The 22285-nt window shown below is 44.6% G+C and overlaps 1 protein-coding gene across 13 annotated transcripts in view; it reads right to left on the reverse strand.

Annotated features, from left to right (window-relative positions):
- Positions 1-3670: 3670 nt before the first annotated feature.
- The window catches only part of UBE2H (ubiquitin conjugating enzyme E2 H), a 102872-nt gene continuing 84257 nt past the window's right edge, over positions 3671-22285 (reverse strand). For all 13 annotated transcript variants that reach the window (XM_042924456.1, XM_042924454.1, XM_042924450.1 and 10 more), the window contains 2 exons: positions 12374-12502; positions 3671-8027 (listed from right to left, as the gene is read on the reverse strand). In XM_042924456.1, coding sequence (XP_042780390.1) covers positions 7903-8027; positions 12374-12502 — 254 coding nt within the window. In that variant the 3' untranslated portion in view covers positions 3671-7902. The remainder of the gene's footprint in view (positions 8028-12373; positions 12503-22285) is intronic.

The raw sequence follows: 22285 nt of genomic DNA on the forward strand, positions 1-22285 counted from the left end.
GTGTGGCTATTGAGCCCTTGAAGAGTGGCAACCGAAGACACCGATTCTTCATCTTATTTAGTTTCAATTACATTTAAAAACGAGCCGGGTAAAATCTTTCTGTAACGAAACTTTGTCTTGGTAGGATGACGTGCCCCCTTTAAATGTCGAAAATGCAGTATCCAAATTGAGATGCGCTGGGTACACTGCACACTGGATTTCAGAGTTCGTGCAAAAATGAGAACGCTGAATATTCATTTTTAAGTAGTAATTACACACAAATATTTCGGATATGTTGAGGTAAATAGAACATTAATTTTACCTTGTTTTATTCATTTATTTTTCAATTTTTTTTTTAACATTTATTTATTTTTGAGACAGAGAGAGACAGAGCATGAACAAGGGAGGGTCAGAGAGAGAGGGAGACACAGAATCTGAAACAGGCTCCAGGCTCTGAGCCATCAGTACAGAGCCCGACGCGGGGCTGGAACTCACGGACCATGAGATCATGACCTGAGCCGAAGTCGGAGGCTCAACCGACTGAGCCACCCAGGCGCCCCTAATTTTACCTTGTTTTAAAAGAAATACGGCTACAGGAAGTTTTGTGGTTTTTTTTTTTTGTTTTTTTTTTTTTTTTTTTTTTTTAAATGGTTGAGAGCGCAAACAGGGAAGGCCAGAGAGAGGGAGAGAGAGAATCTCCAGCAGGCTCTGCCCTGTCAGAGCCCAAGGGGGGGCCTGAACTCACAAACCGACCAGCTACCCAGGCGCCCGTAGGAAGTTTTAAATTGTGTCCCTGGCATTCTAATTCTATATTTGCTCTAGGGAGTGGGTTGGGCTAACTTGGCGTTTTGCATATTGTGACTCCTCTGCAGCCCCAGTGAACCGTGGGGATGTGTGTGGGCAAAGACCTGACCTTCGGGGCCCAAGCCCGTGGGAGGGATCCCTTGACAGAAATCACAGCGTTAGGCTCACTGGGTCAACCTGGAGGCACCTCACAGGGGCCCCCCATGGCGGGAGGAGGCTCACACAGACACTGGTGCCCGCGGTCCCCACGGGTGTGGCACCAGGCTTGGCACAGTGTGAACACACGGAAAGAATACTCGCTTAGGGCCTCGAGACTTGGCCAGCATTGCTTGGGCCACTCGCTATCTGTGTGCTTGTCTCTTGGTGTCTCACAAGCAGCTCCTGTGAAACGGGGCCAAGCCCGGGTCTACTTCCCTAGGGGCTCCCAAGGCCAGGGGGAGGATCGTAAGGGAAAGCCCTCTTCAGCCAAGGCTGAGGTCACCATTATCTTCGCGTTATCGCCGAGGAAGGCTTTATGGAAGACTTTCACACGTTTCTGGAATGATTTGTTACCAGGACACAATTCTTTTGAAATCTTTAGAACTGCGTCTTTAAAAGCTTCGTTCCACACATTTTAAGTGCGTATTAATGGACTAGAGCAGGCACTTGATTCCCTGTTTATAGAACTGAAGAGAACAGAATCTGGGCTGAAGCTTCTTAAAGGGAGCTGCTTGTTGTGTTCTTAGCTGGGAGGGGCCACAGGAAGTGAAGCGAGCGAGACCCAAAGGTTCCTTCTCCTGGTTAATCATCAATGGCTGGCCAGCCAGGAGGGCCATTTCTCTCGTGGGGAGCCCAAGTCTGACCCTGCCTGCCCTGACCACTTGACCTCAGGTCCTAGGAGCCGAAGGGAAATATCCCTGTATCTTTAGCCTACCATTAAATCCCTTGTCAGGGCAACCCTTCAGTTCTAAGAGGTTCTGGATGCACAAACCCTACACGAGGCACAGGGGAGCAGGGCTGGCCCCAGGTGGATCATGCTGGGTTCATCTGGGGATCTGGCTCTCCGAGAAGCCTGTGGGCGCCTCATAAACAAGCCTGCTCAGTCTATCAGGCGGCTCCGGGGCCTCTGCAGAGCCAGGGATTGTGGGATCCACAAAAACTTTCTTTGCCCTGGTTCCGGGTGGGGAGCAAGAAACACCAGGGTCTAGAGTCACGGGAACTCATTCCCTGGGATAGAAAGCAGGCTTGTGAGATGGCAAGAGAATTTAAGGGGATACAAAGTTCTGGGGCTCTGAGCCCACAGTTCTTTTCTAGGACAATATACCTCAGAAAGCCTGGGTCCCCCATCCCAGGAAAGGGGTAATGCCTTAGGCAGGCAGTGGAAAGCCAGCTGCTGCCTGGGAAGCAGCTGGGCTGGGCTAGACTGAGGCGGAGGCAAGAGTGGCACTGGGTGAGATTACTGGGGAGCAAGGGAGGGACCCAAACCCCAGCAAGTGCACTGAGACGCCTCAGGGAGTTTTTAAAGCAGCTCCCTCGTGTGAGATGGATAGACTAGACCGTTCATAGGACTGATACATCTCTTACTTCTCCTTTCAAGTGAAAATGGATGTTCTAAACTCCCAAAGAAAGCCGTTTGGGTCCCCAAACTGATCTTGAAACATCAGTGTTTCATGGGTTGCCAGAATATCCTCTCAGGACACCATATCCCGATATATTGTAACCATATCCGTATTGTTTCAGAGACTGGACGGAATCCTGAGTTGCAGATGGGTGGGCGTCAGAACTTACTAGCTGAGGCTCATTTTAGAAACGAACCGGAGGCCAGACCGGCAGAGCTCAGAGACCCCGGAGCTAGTGACTGAAAAGGCGGGATGGGAACTCAGAGCACTGGTTGACCCACTACACCCGGCTGAGGGGTCAGTGAGCATCACCTGCAAACCTGTGGAATGTTTTGCTTCTGAGCACTGGGGGCAGCTTGAGGGCTTCCTTGTCCCAGGAGAGCTTAGTGTGCTTACCATTCCTAGGTGGCCTTACCCTCCCTCTCCCGGGCAGATCTAAAGCTTGACCTACTGGAGAACACATTAGGATTCAGTGAGGAATAAAACTTTTCTGGGGAAAGTGAGGAAGCAGAAGAAAACAGAAGAGGGCTGGGGGAGTAAAAGCATGGGACCAAGTCTTCCCTTTGTCTTAAATCCGGCCAAGACGATTTTCCAGGAGACTAGGCAACATCGCCACCTGGTGGCCATTGAGGGCGCATGCTTTAGAAAGGAGTAGAAATGCTGCGCCAGGGCTCCCCTTCTGATGCAAAACCCACCGTGCCCACCCTTCCCTCACCCCTTCCCGGGGGGGGGGGGGGTACACTGGCATTTGGCACAGCGGGGCACCTGTTTAGGCAGCAGGAAGCTACACTGCCTGTGAACTCCAGGCCAAGTGGGCACCCTTCACTCGGCATTAGCTGACAGTGTCTAGAAGGTTTGGGCTGACCAGCAAGATGGAAGCCATGCGTGCTGATCCACATGAGGGCAGGTGGGGTCTTTTAGGCTCCAAGACCTTCGAGAAGACATGGCCTTTCAAGGCCTTCAAGGCTGTGAAGAAGCCTCACAGCCAGCCCTGTTTGTAGTCATCAGTCACCTGCTACTCCAGGTACTGAGGACTCGGCGGAGGTGGGGGCCTCCTACTGTCTATAAAGGCGACACTCCTTTCCCAAACTAATCCAGTCATCTGCCTTTGTAAGAGCTTCTCAGTCAATGGCGGGGGGAGGTGGGGTCGGGGGGGGGGGAGCTTCTCAGTAAAAAAAAAAAAAGAAAAAGGAAAAGCCAACTTCTGCTGCTCAGTCATCAGATGAACAGGGCGAGTGTTTTTAAAAGTAGTCATGGAGGCTATTATCTTATTGATCAAAGTCCAGCCATTTGCCAAGGTATATACACATTTTATTTAAAAAAGTTTACAGTTTTCATTATACACAACTATTAAGAGGTTATAGTCAGAGGCGGCATTTGTCCTGTTGACAGAAGTGCCCGCTAGATCATCACAATGCAAGGAAAAAGGTGGAAGGGAGGAGATAGGGCAAGGAAAAAAATAAGCGAGAAAAAGCTTAGATTTCAATTAAGGGCTGGTAAGTCCCTTTTATCTCTTCAAGTATCACACAATATGTACCAAATACAATCAGTAAATAATGGCCATTTCTTCCCAAGCCCACAGCCAAGACAGTATTTGCTGAATGGAGTCCTGGCCCCTCCTCAGGTTGCGTGGAGAACCTGAACAGCCGAGGGCCGCTAACTCCCCCTCCCCAAGGGGCCTCCACGCCAATCCCTGACGGAACCACCAAGGTGTTCAGTGGCCAGAGAAAATAGGAACATGGATTCAGAAGTCCAGAGAAATGCGGGTCTTTGCGCCCAATCAGAAAGGATTTGATTTTAGTCAAGGCGGCTATGAACCCAGTTAGGAAGTTGATGAAATAAAAAAGAACTCTTGCTAACTTTTGTTAATGGCTTTCACTCTTCTAATTGAGTCCCTAGAACATAGAAGGGCCGTCTGCCATTCAAAATCAAACACCAGTTCCCAGAAAGCTGGGGTCTAGAAACTTCACCCATGAAGGCTAGCAGAGGACCTGTCTTTCATGATTCTCAGCCATCCTAACAGGAGGCCTAATAAAAAGCAAGTGTCAGGCCAAGGCCGACCAGGGCTTGAGAGAGCATTTCCAGGGAAAATAATTCCTTCGAGGGGAGACACTCCTCAGCAGCCTAGATCAGCCAGTTGGCAATGAGAACGGCTTCTCAAGTGGAAGAACAATGTTAGGTACTGGAGACAGATACGGCAACTTCTGGTAACGATCTCACTAGTATAAAATGCTGGTTGAAACCGCACAGGAACCTCACGGAGGGCGAGAAGGTTGAAAACACACGAGCAAACCGCCAGCATCTAGCCTGGCTACCACTGAATGCAACCCACCAGGCCCCCGCGCTGGGGCTGCAGGACGGCAGCGGTCACGTGCTGCGGGCTGCGGCCACCTCGCTCGTCGCTTTTGGCGCAAGCTTGAGCTCGGCCATTTGAACAGGGGCAAAGGATGGCTTGCGCTGGTCAAACCACAAGGTAAGACTTCAAAATGAACCATGGGTACGCTGAGAAAGGGAGGGAACCTGCCAGAAGCAACTCCGACCTACGACCACCACCTTTAAAAGCAATAATGTTCAGCCTTTCTGAGGGGCTCTGGGTGCTCTTCTGAGCATTAATGATGGGAAACCTGGAAAAGCTTTTGGTGCCGTGACACCCCCCTGCCTTACTGCATCTCATCTATTACTGGGGGCCCAGAGTCCTCTGATTCACAGCCAGGCCGCCTTCTAGCTCCCGCTGTATCTAGAAGCATGGTCTCCGCCTCCAGCCTCCCTCTCCCAGGTACAGGAAGGGACAAAAGTTAGCATAGAAAGGGATTCTGTCCGACTTATCAAAAACCGGTTTCTCAGAGGAGAGGGAAAGCCCCACACAGAGCCCAAAACATGCACGGGACCAAGGTGAGCGCCCAGAAAGGACAGATTTGCACAGAATGAGAGGGTACAGCGTGATTTGGGTAGCAATTCCAGGAGCCTCCTTGTGCTAACAGGGAGCCTCATCACATCTTCATCAGACAGACTTGGATGGACAAACACACACGCACACGTGCTACAGCCATGCGACACTCAGATCTGCTTCTTAAGCCCTGCAACCTCCCCAACACGTCTTCGTCTGAGAATTCCACACCACCAGGCTCCCAGTGCCAGAGCGCTCCGTCGGCGGGGAGCTGTGATGTCTTTTTATTCGAGAAAAGCGGATCTAGTTGGGGAGCAGAGCTGTGGCTCACACACATTCCCCTAAACTTGGCTCTACTAGCTTGTTTTTTGTTTTTTTGACAAGATTAAAAGCAATTATTATCTGGACATTATTATTTTTTTTTGAAAGGTAATTAGAACACTATTGTTTATACAATATTGAAAAAATACAATTTTTTATTGTTTGAACTCAAATCACCACCCGGCACTTTAAAGCCTACCCTAAGTCGCACCTACAATTTAAACGGTTATAGCACAAGCAAGCTGCTAATTCAGCAGGTAAGCAGGTTAGTGCCAGCAGAGACCCTCCCTCCCCCAAAGTAATGAGAAGACAACGCGCTAGAAAAGAGTTAAAGCACACCATTCCATGTTAAATAGTTAACACTACCCCTCCAACAAGCCACAAATGCTAGATAGATAACTCAGTACGGTTAACTAACCACAGCCCTACATAACTGCACTTTAAAAAAAATTTCTCTTTTAAGGAAACCTTTTGCTTCATGCCCGTAATTAACATAAGTAAATTCTTTGTCTTTTATTTAGGAAAATAATCATGCTAAGAGCAAGTTGTACTTTATATAGCTTTTTAAAGAAAAGACTGATTGTGCTTTTTGAATAAAAAAAGATCGGGTATCTTCCAACCTCACGGACTCAAACCTTGTGAAATAGTTAGCACTTCTAAACTAAGACACACATCAGAAAGAAAAATCATCCCGGTGGGACACTCAAAAATTGTCTTGAGAAAGTTTTAGGATTGGCTAATTCTGCTATTGTCCTATTGGTTGTGGCAAAAAAGGGATACAGACTTGCTGTCTAAAGTTCTCCAAATTCAGCAGGCAACACTCCTGTTTGAAGAAAACCCTGCCGGCAACCTGGACCTATGGTTAGCTGAGTAAACATTTGATTAGCAGGCATTTTCAACTGTCTGATTTCCTCTTAACGCTTACAGGAGAGAACATTTTCCTCCTTCAAAACCTGTTCTACCACATCGCATTTCCGAATCTTCCCTCCTATCCAGTCACACTCTGAAAACAGCGGTTTGTTTTTTTCCCAGGCAGAGTCACTCTGGGTACAAGGACCTTTATTTGTTCCAATTATTACTCATTTTAAATTTAGAATGTGTGTTGGGTCTAAAATACCCATTTCCCACTCCCACGAGCAGATGATGACCAGGCTGCTGCCAAGAGCGGCAGCAGAAGAGAAAACAAACCCAAAACATGAACGAGAGCACCCAGGAGTCACAGCCACCAGACGGGTCTTCTTGCCGAGTCTAATGGTCCACTGAGTGGCTGCCCAAGGAGGAGGCCATCTCTTGGTGAAGATTAAATTTGCACCTTGTCTAAGCACGATTCACACACACACACACACACAACAAAAAAAAAAAAAAAAAAAAAAAAAAAAAAAAAAGCCCCAACCACAACAACAACATAAAAACACCCACAACCACCCTCCAATTTAAAGCTCTCAGTCCAGGGTAGCAGTCCCAAAGTGGCCAACAGGATGGGGATGTGACTCTGCACGTGTTGGATGAGACGAAACAACTTCTCTTCTCCTCCTGTCCTGTCCTCTCAAAAAGGTATGGATTATAAGCTCTACCCCCAAGAAAAAGAATCAGGTTCAGAAAACACTTCCAAAAGGTTCTCCAAAGCAAAACACTTGCGGCTGCGGGGCCTGGTAGCGAGAAGGGCAGGAATCTACATATAAAAATGTACTTAAAATCCAGAGTCAAAAAATTGTTGTTAGGTTTCAATACTCCAATTAGCTCCCTGTTTCAAACTGTTACTCCGCGGAAACGGGGCCACCAAGGCTTCCCGGGAAGGAGCGGTTGGGGATCTGCCGTGGCGGCTCTAGGTGATCCCACAGCAGGTGCAGGCCTTCCTCCCCGCCCAGTTCCTCCCGACCGTTTTGAAAAAGCGCTATATTCTATCTTCACGTCCAAGAGCTGGTTGGTTTGGTTTGTTTCTTTGGGACCATCAATAAAAGAAGCCACTTTTTCCTGTTATTTTTACTCACGTCTATCTATCAGAGCGGCTGTTTCTTTCGACAGTTCAGTAGCACACAGGCTGACTTGGCCAAATGGACTTATGAATGCATGCATTCGGACCGCATATTGCTACCAAAATGGAATGTGGGGATATGCTATGCACCTCAGGTTGAGAAATGACCAGGAAATCAAGATCTAAAGGGTGATATATAATATATATATATCAATGCTATTATTCATAAAAACCTTGTTTAGTAATAAAAAAAATTGCTTTGTTTAAATATGAATATTATAGTCTGCTTCTCATGGTTAGGAAATAATAGTCTTTCTGAAAAGCAGGTGCTTTTTCTACTACAACTCCATATCCTGGGCCTCATCTTCCGAAAAGTCAGACATAGAACTCTCCGACGAGCTGTCACCGGTGCCCTCTTCCTGCTCTTTCAGTGCCTCCTCCGTCGCGTATTTCTGGATGTACTCTGCACGGGGGGGGGGGGGGGGGGGGGAGAAAGAAAACACAGGGGTGGTGAGCAGGCAGGCGCGCGCTTCAGTGACCCCCAAGCTGGCAAAGTCCCAGGGAAGTTTGAGCTTTCCTTACCTGCCAGGGGGCGGGGGGAAGAAAAGAGGCCAGTGACTACGGTCACTAAAAACTAAAGGGAAAATCCCTCGGAAGACGTCTTTGGAGTTCGTGCATTCTGCCCCCTTAGTAAGGGAGGCAAAGCAGAAACCTGACTTGCAGAAATCTGAATCTCCATCCTAGAACTCCCTTGGGCCATCACCTCCCAGGTGGATGTGTACAAGGCAGCCGGCCACCCTGGGTCTTGGCCGCAGGGCACGGGAGAGCCGGCAGACGTCCGGGATGGTGTCGGTGTGAACCGGCCTCCGGTTCTGCTGCCGGGGCGCCCTCGTTCTTGCCTTGTTGGGGTGTCCACGTGCTTGCACTCCTCCGAACTTGCCGAACTGGGGAAACGTGAACCTCACGCTTTCTCTTTATCTCCGTGTTAATAAAACTATTCACCTCCCAGGTAGAACAGGACTAGGTATGATTCCATGGTAATTTATAAGGAAATCCCCCATCATTTTTAGACTTGCAGTTATATAATTATAGTCAGCCCAAATCTATTATTTTAAGAATAGATTTTAGTCTAAACAGATCCTGCCTGTCAGGTTTTTGAAGCAGCTGGTAAAACAGTCTCTCAATCTGCTCAGGAATGAGCTGCTATCTGGAGACACGGCTCACCCGAGTGACTTTATCATCTACTATTTACCTGAAGATTTATGCTGCTGTAGTCTCTAGGCTGAATCTGCTGGCTGAAAATTTTAAGAGCTGCTGAACAAGCAAACAAACTTGTTCCTAAAAACTCGAAGTGCACACTGTTTTTAAGTAAATAGCTCACACATGATACGAAGAGACAAGACAGAACCCTGTTCAGAATGCCAGCAGGAGAGAAACACATCCTCACGTCCTTATGCTTTGTTTTTCTTCCTACAGAGTTGCAGGGATGCAGCACGAGAGGAAGAGAAGGAAATCTGAATAATATAATGCAGGGGCCTAGCGAGGAGTATTTTTTTACATTTTTAAAGGGTTGTTTAAAAAGAAAAAAAAGAATGCGCGATGGAGACTCTATGTGGCCAAATCTGGCCCTATTTACAGAAAAAGTCTGCAGACTTCTGACTTAGAGCCCTACGAATTCCTCATAATGAAGCTTGATGCGGAGATGAGATTTCAAAAGCTCCTGACTAGGTAAGAACTTACCTTATCTTTTAGGCAGAGAGAACGGTTTACTAGTCTTAGAAATTTTATTTTTACCCTCTAGTGGGTCAGTTCCTTTGCTTCATTTGTAGAAAGAAGTGGCTACACTTTGACATTGTCCACACTGTAACGTGATACTTATTAGCTCTCTTCAGTATATTCAAGGGAACAAATATGTTTTAAGTGCTTACTAGGTCAAGGCCTTTCAGGAGATAGAAAAATGGAAGAGCAAGGTCAGTGACGAGCAGGAGACAAAGACGCAGATAAAAGCAGTTTGCTGCCAAGTGCCATCGGAGAGAAGCCTGGAGGAAGGGGCTCCAGCCTCTGAGAGGCAGGAAGGCAGGCACGCGTGCGCTGACCCTTGAGGGAACCGTCAGCTGCGGCGAAGGAGACGCCATTCCAGGGGGGAAGCACAGGGGAGAAGGAAGTGGCTGGGATGGTAAAACGCAACACTGAGAACTACACTTGTAGCTGAAGCACATAAGGCAAAATGTACAGGCCTTGTAATAGGCCGTATGGTGGGTATATGGTTAAGTTACTCTGTTCCGTTTTTGTTTTTTTTGTAGGGTTGAAACTTCCCTGAAATAGGGTGTACTGTAATATGTATTGTAATAATAGATAGTTGGGTATCTGAAACTCATCCAATTTGATGGTCACATATTGATACATTTAGGAGTGCAGGCACAGATGTAGATCACACAGAGTGAGAGAGAGCCCTGAACAGCAGACCAAGATGCCACGCAGTCAAGGTTTTAAGCAGAGAGTGCCCCGTCTTTAGACAGCTCCACTGGTGCCCGTCTGTCCTACAGGCAGTTCATATTTACCTGATAAGAAAGCATCAACTGTATATGAATGCTGACTAATATCCACGGTAAGACAGGTTACATACCCTGACCTCTAAGGCTAGGCATGGAAATGTCTGGTAAGGCAGCCTGGGAGAGAGGCCACATCTAGGCACACTTTTGGAAACCGTCTATTTGGAGGGAATTATCTACAGCTCTGAAGGGTGAATTAGCTCCCCAAGTGGTGACTGAGGATGAGAGAGGGCTGAAGAACTGGATCTTAAGAGAACGACCATGTTTAGGAACATGGAATGAGAAAAGCTGTCAGGAAGGGAAGGGACAAAATACCAAAGCTGCAGGAAGTCAGGATAATGGGTCTTAAGAAGGGTCCAAATGAGTAGGAAGAAATGAGTTCCCAGATTATCAGTAGAGGAGGGAACACAAACCAGACCTCAGGGGTTTAGGGCAAGGGAGAGAGAACTTTGAAAAAGGCTTCTGAAACGGGGGTGCTTCTGATAGGCTAGGGGTGGAGGAAACCCAGGAGGAAGAGGAAGACCAACAGGCTGGGGGCCAGAGGAGTGAGTCTAAGCAATTAGGATAGTTCTTCTAGCTCTGATTTTCAGATTACAAAGGAAGACAAATGATAGCCAACACTGACATTTCAGCAAGCTAAAGTGCCCTAAAAGCTAGAGCTTGTCATTCTGAAATAAAAATGTAAATCAGGTTTCTTTTGTAACTGGAACTACAGCGGGTCTGTACTAAAACAGGAATGGTGCTAAAGTGCTGAGGCACAATGAATGTACGAACCATAGAAATCCGCTCCACACCGAGGTATCTGCGGGTTGCAGACACGGTTAAGTGATTCCTATGCCATAATTTTAATAGAGTCTCATAATAGAATTTTATCTGCTTGAAACGGACTGCTCTTTTTTCCTTGAAATACAGGTTTATTTGGCTTTACAGATACTCTGCTACATAAATTAGATTTTAATTTGCAAAATACTTGAGACTTAATTAATTGGTGTAGATTTATTTCTGTTTTATCTCAACAAAAGTACCAAACAATACCCGACAGAGATCAGAGCAGGAGGAGAAAACAAAGAAAAGGTAAGCTATTGTTCAAAAAACAACCTCAAACGCACCTGTCTCATACCTACACGGTGTAGAGTGAAGGCCTATCTAGTCCAGGCTCTTATACACTGTTTCTACTGCCACCTCTTGCAGACAGACCTCACAGGGGACACACAATTGGCAGGAGGTGACATTCAGAACTGCTATACAGACAGGCAAGTCACGCTCAAAATTAGGTGATACCAAAGCCTGCCATCTGGTTAAAGAGCAGGCCTACTTTCATGGACTCTGAATTCCTTCCCTTTGGGGGGGGGTGGGCGGGCGGGGGGACTTTATCTAGACTCTTCACTATGAAGGTTCTCAAGCACACGGTGAGGTAAAAACGAACACCAGAAAACCTCTGTGGAGTTTTAGAGGTTCTTTCGAAACTGTAAGTTCGTTTCCGTGAACGTCACGTCTTATTAGCAGGTAAGCTGTCTAACAAAGAGGAAGCGGGGTTTTACCTCCTGAAGGATGAGCAAGCTAGAGTACTGCCACTGGTACCTTTCTAACTCAAACAGCACATTTCAAGTTTTACTAGAAAACTGGGCCCTGGGGCCAGGTATCTGCAGCAGATAAGAAATGGGCCCAGATGTAAAGTCTCCAAAGTCAAAGAAAACTAGTACGGGGCCAAGAAAAGAAGCCAGTTGGGTCTTCTTAATTCAATATGTAACATGATACCAAAAAAAAAAAAACAAAAAAAGTATAAGGATAAAGTTGGCGTTTCTCAACTTCCAGTTAACTGCTTTCCTAAGGGGCCAGGACGACACTGTCTGGAAACAAATGTGAGATTATGCCTTTCAGTTAATACTTAACTATCCAGTCCAACTTTCTAATTTTACAAGACAAGAGGAAGCAAATGAAGGCTGAAGTTCTTTTGCACGGGCATCCACAGGGATTTCTGGCAGCGCCCAACACGTGCCTCCTGCTTTCTCATCCTCCCTTCTGCTCTCTCTCTCCTCTTCCTCCTTGCTGGGACCTTCAGCCTCCCGAGGTGTCCATGACCCTCGGAACTGTAGGGGCTAGTGAGCTCTGCTCCATACCCCAGACGGCAGTCTCTTTTTAGGCTTGTTTCAGTAACTAAGGGCTTTTCTTTTAATGATCAAAGCCCCAAAGACAGAACTTCTGTCTCCAGTCTTGGAGACCTTCTTACCTTTAATTTTCTGCCTTCCCTTCTTACCTTTAATTTTCTGCTTGTATTCTTCTGGTCGATGGAGGTACATGGCTGCAGCATCACCATTGAGAGGATCTATGGGGTTGGGATAGGCCAACAACTGGGGCAGGAAGGACTCAAATATATTGGTAAGATCTGAAAAAACAAACAGAAATATGTCACGCATAGAAAAAACAAGTTCTCCTAAATTTACTTGAATTCAGTAGTCAAAACTGCTTATCTTCCTAAATAACCGTATCGAAGTTTTCCATAAAAGTGTGCTCTGTTATACATATGACCTATATCACATATTCCTTTCAATACCAATTGAAAAATTTTTAATTTTAATTGGAAGAATCAGAAAAAAGGTATACCTGATATTCGCTTTCAAAGGCAATTGTCCCAATTCTAATTCACTCCACATTTTAAACCAAGAATTCAGAAATAGTACATTTGTTTAATTAAAATGTGTGTCCCCATACTCAACATTCTTACAAAATGAGTATCTCTTAATATTGCCTTTTTCTACAGCTTTGAAAACACCCGCTCTGAAAAGTATTCAAGCACCAGATCTTACAAAGAATATTATATGCCTTGACGTTTAATTCAATTCTCATCAGCTTTAATGGACATAAATACAACCAGGTTGTTTTTTTTTTTTATAACCAGTTTTTCAATTATTCTGGCTGATGAAGGCAGGAACCTACATAGACCACTTAAAATCATAGATAATTGTAAGACAGAGAAATATCAATTTATTGAATTTATTAACAACCATTTTAGTAAACATTTATTGACTCCCGTCTTGCCACATGCAGCACAAGGTGGCGGGTATACACATGACATTTACACACACAGCAAAGTCAACAAGAGCCCTGCAGTCACACAGTGTTTTATAAAGGGAACAGGCCTTGTAAACCTGTGAAATAAACTACACGTTCCCGCCACTTCGGTGATGCTATGACTCCAGTCCATTTGCTCCTCAGTTCACAGACCGTGAAGTGTGGATCTTAGCGCTTCCAGCTCTCTGCCCTGCGCAGTTACTGTACCACGTTTGGTAGAGAAATTTCTCTTTCTGGAGGGAATGCTAAAGTATAGCATAAAAACTACTCTTTCATTTATTCTGCTCTTTTCATGTATTTTCTTTCCCTTCAGAGTGAGCACTCTTATGCAGTATTTTAAATGAGCGTTTGGTCAAAGCCAAATCACTTTAGATTAGTGGTTCTCAGCCAGCGATGATTTGGCGTCTGGAGAAAAATCTGGTTGTCACATCTGGATGGGGGAGGAGGACAGGTGGTGCCACCAGCACTCATGGACAGAGGCAGGGCTGCTGCTAAACATACTACAATGTACAGGACATCCCTTTACAACAAATAATTATCTGAGCCAAAATGTCAACAGTGCCGGGTTGTCTGGGTGGCTCAGTCAGTTAAGCGTCCAACTTCAGCTCAGGTCATGATCTGACGATTCGAGAGTTCAAGCCCCCTTTCGGGCTCTGTGCTGACAGCTTAGAGCCTGAAGCCTCCTTCAGATCTGTGTCTCCCTCTCTCTCTGCCCCTCCCCCACTTGCTCTCTTTCTCTCTCAAAAATAAACATAAAAAAAATATATATATTTTTTAACGTCAACGGTGCTGAGGTTGAGAAATTCTGGTCTAGATAAAAGGGGCTGACAAACTTTTTCATAAAGGGCCAAAGTAAATACTTCAGACTTTGGGGGCCACATTAAGTCTCTGTTGTAACTATTCAACACTTAGCTCTACCACTGTGGCTCAAGAGCAGCCACAGACAATAGGTAAACAAATGGGTGTGGCTGTGTTCCAATAAAACTTCATATACAAAAACCAGGCTGCCAATGTTTGTCATCCTCTGCTTTAGAAAACCCTATGAATAAGGGACAACTCTTCCTTGTCAGCGTAAGGCTTCCTAACAGAGTGAGCAGCTGGGAGAATAAGCTAGAGCCACACTATTTAACAGAACTTTCTACAATAATGAAAACGTTCTGTATCTGCGCTGTCCAATACGGTAGCTGCTAGCCACATGTGGCTGTTGAGGCACTGTGGCTGGTGGGACTGAAGAACTGAATTTTTATTTCATTCTAGTGAATTGAAATTTATAGAACTACACATGACTAGTAGACCCCACACTGGACAGTTCAGGTATCGATAGTGATGTCAAGGACAGTCCCAGGACAGTTAGCACAGTGTTGCTCCCGGGGAGCAGGTATTGACAGAGCACGTTCATCTTGAACCCCAAGTTATGGGGACTTGGTATTACTATATGGACTGGAGCTATGTCACCTTCAGTAGACTAACTTCCCAAAGAACAGCGTTATTATAAGATTCTCTGATACCAGGAAATGAGTGCAGAGATTCCTAGTCAAGAGAGCAAAACAGAAATAATCTTTCAAGGTAACCCCAATCACCTGCAATAAGGTTTTCCCTGTTGTCTTACTTACAATTTTTTTTTAAAAAGGAAGCAACAACAACAACAACAAAAAAAAAAAAAAAGGAAGCAACATCAACATAGTCAATAAACCAACTGAAAACTACTCAAAGCTCAAAGGCTGATAGAGAAATAGAGAATAAAAAATAGAGGAAAATATTTACGCTGTAATGATGGAAGGAAAAAGTCCCTAAAATGGCATTTGTCTAGAGCTGGAAGTATGTACAGTACATATAATAAAAGTATTTTTAAAAAGTCATCTTAAGGCAATAGGCTTACGGCTTCTACTTTCACACTTCAAGTGACACTTTGCTTTTTTACCTTTAAAAACGGCATTTTCCTATAAACGTGTCCTTTCTACTTTTGCGTGTTTGAAATGTTTAAATAAAACACAAGTCTAAAAATTAAGGTAAATAAATTCTGAAGAAAAAACAAGGTGTGGAAGTTTTACAAACTGAACACGATCCCAGAGAAGAGTTGACAAGAGTTCCATCAACACTAATAATAGTAACAGGAACGGTAGCAGCCAGTGTGCTTACAAGCCAGGCCCTGGTAAACACTTCACATGTACACTCTTAGTTTCACTGCAGCCAAAGAGCTAATTACCATCTCCATTCTGCATATGGAGAAACTGCGGCACAAAGAGGTTATGCAACTTGTCCAAAGAGCGGATTTCAAACCTGGGCTTATCTACATCTTTGTCGGCAGATGAAATGAACGCTAAATTTTCATGACGGCACGAGCTACCACATCTGGGCATTCAAACTGCATATCCTCAGAGATGGCCACCCCCTACCTCAAAGTGTTCCCTTCTCACAAGTTCAAGGCCAGTAGGATGATCTAAGCAGAGAATGTTAAGGCATTTCTGTGGCTGAACTGTCTGATACTTCACAGAAGCAACGTGCTTGTTTTCAAGTAGCTCAGTCACAGAAAAGCAGCCCACGGCTCTTCACAGATATCCGCATGTGGTGACCTGGGAGGTCTCCTGTCGCATCGTCATTGTAGGTGCTACTCAAAAAGGTTAGCAGCTGGAGTGCCTGGGTGGCTCAGCAGGTTGAGTGTCCGACTCTTGGTTTAGGCTCAGGTCACGGTCCCAGGGTTGTGGAATCGAGCCCCATGTTAGGCTCCACGCTGATCATGGAGCCTGCTGAAGATTCTCTCTCCCTGCCTCTCCCTTTGCCCCTCTCCCCTGCTCCCCCCATGCTCTTGCTTTAAAATTAAAAAAAAAAGATTATATATATATATATATATAATATAAAGATTAGCAGCTGAATATTCCTATCAACAACAAAAACTTTAAAAAAAGTGTATTTTTATTCTCTTTAAGTAACTTCCAGAAGTGCTTTAGGACTTGAGAAATACGGCAGACAACATGTTTCATAACTAGGTGTTTCATGTGTTCCAGGAAGGGATTTTTATACCCCTTTCCCACTACTTTTAAGTTTCTCAAGCTACCAATAAGTGGCTCTGCCTAGGTATTTGTTCCCAACAAGTAAAAGAACCCTCAATTATTTGTTCTACCTTCCTGCGTTCTCCTGTCCTCCTGCATTAACACAGTTCTGATCCATTTTACAGATGTGCTGAGTCACGCCTGTAAAACAGAAGAGCAGAAAAGGAAAAGTACACAGCCCGTTCCAGGCAAAGAGGGCAGATTGTAAAGACCAGGATGCTGTGGCTATGGGCATTTTAAAGTAGTAACACGACCCTGAAAGTGGCTGACAGAGTGATTACTATTGAGAGGGTCCTCCCCCACAAAACATCTCTACCAAATTGCAGATAAAAATTGTCTTTCAAGATAAATACTGGCAGAAAAGACCTAAACTACAAACCAAGAGTGAAACAAAGATACTCATCTTTGGAAAAATCCATCATAAAATGAATTATTTTCCCCTAGAATTTAATAATAATAATAATAATAATAATAATAATAATAATAATAATAAATCGATAACAGTTCAAAGTCTTTTCAAAAAAAATTAATCTTGGGGCACCTGGGTGGCTCAGTCGGTTAAGCGGCCGACTTCGCCTCAGGTCATGATCTCTCGGTCCATGAGTTCGAGCCCCGCGTCGGGCCCTGTGCTGACAGCTCAGAGCCTGGAGCCTGTTTCAGGTTCTGTGTCTCCCTCTCTCTGACCCTCCCCTGTTCATGCTCTGTCTCTCCCTGTCTCAAAAATAAATAAAACGTTAAAAAAAAAAAAAAAGAAAAAAAATTAGTCTTCCACTTTTTGAAAGGGAGAGAGCCAGACACAGGTTACACAGTATAGAGATTATAGTCAGCTAGCTCCATTATTGGCTGCCTTAACTTTTCAAGGAAATCCAAAGATCCCAGAGAAGTATTTTTTTTTTTTAAGTTTATTTAGAGAGCACATCAGTGAGCAGGGGAGGGGCAGAGGGAGAGGGAGAGAGAGAATCCTAAGCAGGCTCCACACTGTTAGCACAGAGCCCAATGTGGGGCTCGATCTCATGGACCAGGAGATCATGACCTGAGCCAGTATCAAGAGTCAGATGCTTAACCCACTGAGCCACCTTGAAAAGTATGGTTTTTGATGAGCTTTGGACTAAATCAGCATTTATAAAAATGCAGTCCATTAAGACAGATTCTTCAGCCTGATCTTATATTAACAATATTAGAACACTCGGTCCTCAGTTTAGGCACTTAAACTAGTAATTTATATTCATATTCAATTTTTAAAAACACTCAAATCATACTGATCTCTCATCAAAAGAAGCACCATTTACCCCCTTCGGTCCAGAGCAATGGTTCCTAGGTAAGTCTAGGTCCTGGCTGTTTGTCCATCAGAATTACCTGTGGAGTTTTTTCAAAACATGCATGCTGAGACCTCATACCTACCCCACGGACCCTGACTTAGGATAGGCTGGCATCCGTGTGTATGGAAATGCATAGCCAGGAAACACTACCTACACTATATACCCATATCCATAGAGAACAAATGGGAAGAGGGCCCTCTGCGTGTGGTTTCTCTGAAAATATTCAGGGCTCTCAGCTAAGTTGCTCAGGAGGCTCTAGTGGAACCACTCCCTGACCCCTTCAAGCATTCCTTCCTGCACACTGCTGTCACGGTCACTTCCTCCAGGTGGAGGTATTCTGAACTAACGGTCGGAGAAAGTGGATCCATTTTAGAGGGGCAAGAAAGGGCTGCTTTAGAGCAGAAGAGGCAGCGATGTGTATCACCTAACACACTGTGGACATCGGGTAGACTAGTAAATTCCATTAGACCAGACGCTCTCCAACAAAATGGCAAACCACAGATGGAAAACCTACAAGACCACAAGCCTAATCTCAGGCCTTCCACTGACTTGTTCTTTGACCTCGGGCAGGTCTCTTCCTCTCTGCATCTCAGTTTCTTCATCTGCAAAAAGGGAAGTATAATACTGCAGTTCCTCACAAGGAAGAATTACACATCACTAAAAAGGACTGTAGAATAGGCTTCGTAGGGCATCAAAGGACTAGACTAAAATATTTATAAAAATATGCCACCTTCTTAGAGTAGAAATTTCAGCTACCTGTATCCCTCAAGGAATACATGTTAATTAAAATGAGTCACACGGGGGGGAAAAAAAGGCACCAATGGTCAAAGTAAAGCCACCCTACTCCAGGTGACTCACAAAAAGACAGTACATGACTTAGAAAACACAGGAGGGGATGAATCACATATCATGTTTTATTCTCGGCTGTTTACAAACCAGTGACCAAAAGTTATTTCTTCTTCCTCTATTTCCTCTGAACATTAAAATGAAAACTTTGGTCAAGCATGCTGCTATCTCCAGGTTAAAACCCTGTGAATGCCCAAAGCTTGATGTGGTCTGGCCCACCAGGAACTAGAATTGCCAGGCAGGCAGTTCCCCCAGAGACATTAACTTGCCTAATACTCATTTGTTTTTGAGCTTTAACACCCAAAATGCTGTAACTTAGAAAGCACCATGCATATACACGCACAGTCAAGACTAGGTGTCGAGAATCATCGAAGCCACTCCCCCTCTCCTCAAAGGCCACCTATCCCTCTCCCCCCTTTTGTAATCTACTCCTTGTCCCCCACATGCCCAGAGCCCTTTTAAAGACCTTTTAAGGCCAAATAACATACAGAAATAAAAATCTGCTCGGAAAGACATCATTCACTTGCACAGCAGTGTGAACTCTGAGGTGTTTGTAATTTTGGAAGTAGCTCCATATACGCTTACTCGGGGAAGCTCATCATCTTGCAATTTTAAAGAAACAAGTCTGTGCTGGTAACTACGAAATCTTTCTAATCAGCCCTTTATATTTCTGGTCTTATCAAACTTGATATGCCTGAAATTACTTCCCAGAAAACTTAATCTTTTTTTCCTGATACCTAAGTAGACTCTAACACCCTTGTCCCTAAGGCTGCAAACCCCCAGAAGGACTTTGGTTACGCCTTTTCCTCCTTTATTCCATGTACTACTCATGTATTCGGGCAGTTTTCCAGACTCGCTACCTGTCTAAAAACGGCTCTGGTTCTTCTGTTTTCCCTGGTGTGCAACTACACCAAGTCCATTGTTGCATTCCACCCCAGATCAGGGCAACCACCCTCCTCGGTGGCTTTCCAGGCTCCAAACTCTTGCCTCTGTAACCAAAGAAGCTTCCTTAAAACAATCACTCAGGTCATTTCCTATCAAGATCAAGTCCCTCTTGTTTTCCTTCCAAACTCTTCATATTCCAGAAGCATGCTATCCAAACAAACTTAGAGTTCATTGGTCCCCTCCCCTCTGATGGAGGACCTCTGGCTTCTCAAGTTGAAATTCACTGTGTTAACCACAACTCCTTACAGTATTTATCTGTCCCATAATTCAACAGGGAGCAGGGCTGAGAAGAAGAAAATAGAAGTTCCACTCACAATTAGAGGTAAAAATGTGGAGAAAAATCACAAATCGTTGATTCTAGTGGGCTAGAACTAATGATTCTCTAGGACTTACACTGATCTCTGTCCATGGACTTTCAGCCATTATGGTTGAAGCTAATGGCTAAATAGTTGAGATCAATGGAAAATTTCAACCATGTTATTCATATCCTTGATTTATTAGAGAAAATTAGCAGTCGACCTTTCAAAACCCCACTAATTGACTTTTGCTCATCTTACATGCAACTGTAGTTAATCCATCATAAACTGCTAAGCCAGTCATAAATTTATACGCATTCAGAGGAAAACCAACCATAAAATCCATTTCATTCAATTATTTTTTTGTAGGGGTGAGAAGGTACCTACTATATGTATAAAAAATACATATAATGTACATGTAGTCATATTTTTATCAGACTGAAACAGGGCAGATAAGATCTCCAGATTTCTTTATTTAATAATTTGGGTTAACTGATAGATGTTAGCTAGCTAGCTCCTAAGAAGTTGGAATATTAATGATGGATTTTTAAATTTCTCCTGCTTACAGTCTGTGAACACTAAAAAACGTAAAATTCTACCCTCACAAACGAAGAGGAGTCAGAAACCTATAAACTTCTTCAACCTGAGGAACGGCATTTCTTATGCTCAAGCAGTCGTTCTATGTGCAGGACTTGGTAAGCAGGGACCGTAAAAGGTGACAGACATCTTGAGGAAAACTTCAAAAACGCTGCTCAGGAGGAGTGCCCTCAGACAGGTAGGTGGACTTAAAGAAGAAATGGCTTTGAGATTAAAAATAATATTCTCTAGGGGCGCCTGGGTGGCTCAGTCGGTTGAGCGTCCGACTTCGGCTCAGCTCACGATCTCACGGTCCGTGAGTTCGAGCCCCGCGTCGGGCTCTGTGCTGACAGCTCAGAGCCTGGAGCCTGTTTCAGATTCTGTGTCTCCCTCTCTCTCTGCCCCTCCCCCGTTCATGCTCTGTCTCTCTCTGTCTCAAAAATAAATAAACGTGGGGCGCCTGGGTGGCTCAGTCGGTTAAGCGTCCGACTTCAGCTCAGGTCACGATCTCGCGGTCCGCGAGTTCGAGCCCCGCGTCGGGCTCTGGGCTGATGGCTCAGAGCCTGGAGCCTGCTTCCGATTCTGTGTCTCCCTCTCTCTCTGCCCCTCCCCCGTTCATGCTCTGTCTCTCTCTGTCCCAAAAATAAATAAATGTTAAAAAAAAAATTAAAAAAAAAAATTAAAAATAAATAAATAAATAAACGTTAAAAAAAATTTTTTTTTAAATAAGAAATAATAATATTCTCTAAAGAACTAATTCAAATCCCACTTCAGTGAGGAAAACCTATTCCTGCAGCTGTTCTGAGGGCACACACACGGCGAGCAGAAGCAGACCACCCCCCAAAGACTTCCTGTGGTGCCGTGGCACAGAACCAGCTGGCCACAAGGCTTGCCACACCACACTCGGTTTACTGAATGCTGACATGCTGCTAACAGAATCATATATCAAGCCACCAATCTGCTGGAGGATGAATTCAAGAATGTATCCAATTACTTCACCGAGAGGGTCTCCTGTGTTTATGTGGATAAAATATATAAAAGGTCTGAATTCATCAGATTTACAAATGTTCTCGAGTCAGTCCATGGGGACCTTTTAAAGACAGAATGAGGTCTTATGAAGAGGGTCATGCAAGCAAAAAGCCAAACGCTTTCCTCCTCACACCTTTCAAAAAAAAAAAAAAGTGCAATTAGTAGGAATAACAATTAATGAACAAAAAATTTTTGCAATACGATTGATACACTGAATCTCACCAGTGGTAGCATTATAATTTTTAAGTATTCCAAAGTAAAAACAGGTACTTTGGTTATATGTTGGAAAGGGCGATGTCAAAGACATAGGGAACTAAACCCTGGACGAACACCAGATACATTCCACTAAGTGCCAGATCACCAGGCCACCAACCAGAGGTGTGTAGTTACAGAACACGGAACGTTTTGTGGCACGCTGCCAGACTTAGAAAAATCATCTCCCATCCACTGCAGTTCCCTCGCCCAGCGTACTTAAACTGTAGACATCTACAGAAGAACATGAATGCTGCTAGAGATGGGAAGGAAGAAAACAGGTTCCTGTTCACCAAAGACACGTCCTTTGTTGCCATGTCGGTCTCAAACACTTTCCACCTTACTCGGGTGCTCTTTAGAGGGTTCATCCTAACTCAAACCTGGTAGGACCCTGCTTACCTTAAAAGACTGCCAGCTGAAACAGTAATAGGATTTGTTATTAACTTTTCAGAAATGAGGGCAATTAATGTATAATTAGCTAGCTGGTATTCTTACAGTCACAGCAAAACTCATTATTAAAGTTTTTAATTACGAGATAATAATTTAGTTTGTCTTTGAGGTCAGGAGGAAAGATATCTTCATGCAATTACAAGATAAGTGGCCACACATGGCAAAGACTGCCTCTATGCAGTGATCACAACAAGCAAATGAAGAGAAAACAAATCTGTATCATCACGACTGGGCCCTACAACTGAAGCCTCAAAAAAGCTAGAACATAGCTGTGTCTCTCTGTAAGGGCCACAGCCTGGCTCATGTCCTACCCTCCGCAAAGCCTGACCACTCC

This window comes from Panthera leo, chromosome A2 (assembly GCF_018350215.1).
Source record: "Panthera leo isolate Ple1 chromosome A2, P.leo_Ple1_pat1.1, whole genome shotgun sequence".
NCBI classification, from domain to species: domain Eukaryota; kingdom Metazoa; phylum Chordata; class Mammalia; order Carnivora; family Felidae; genus Panthera; species Panthera leo.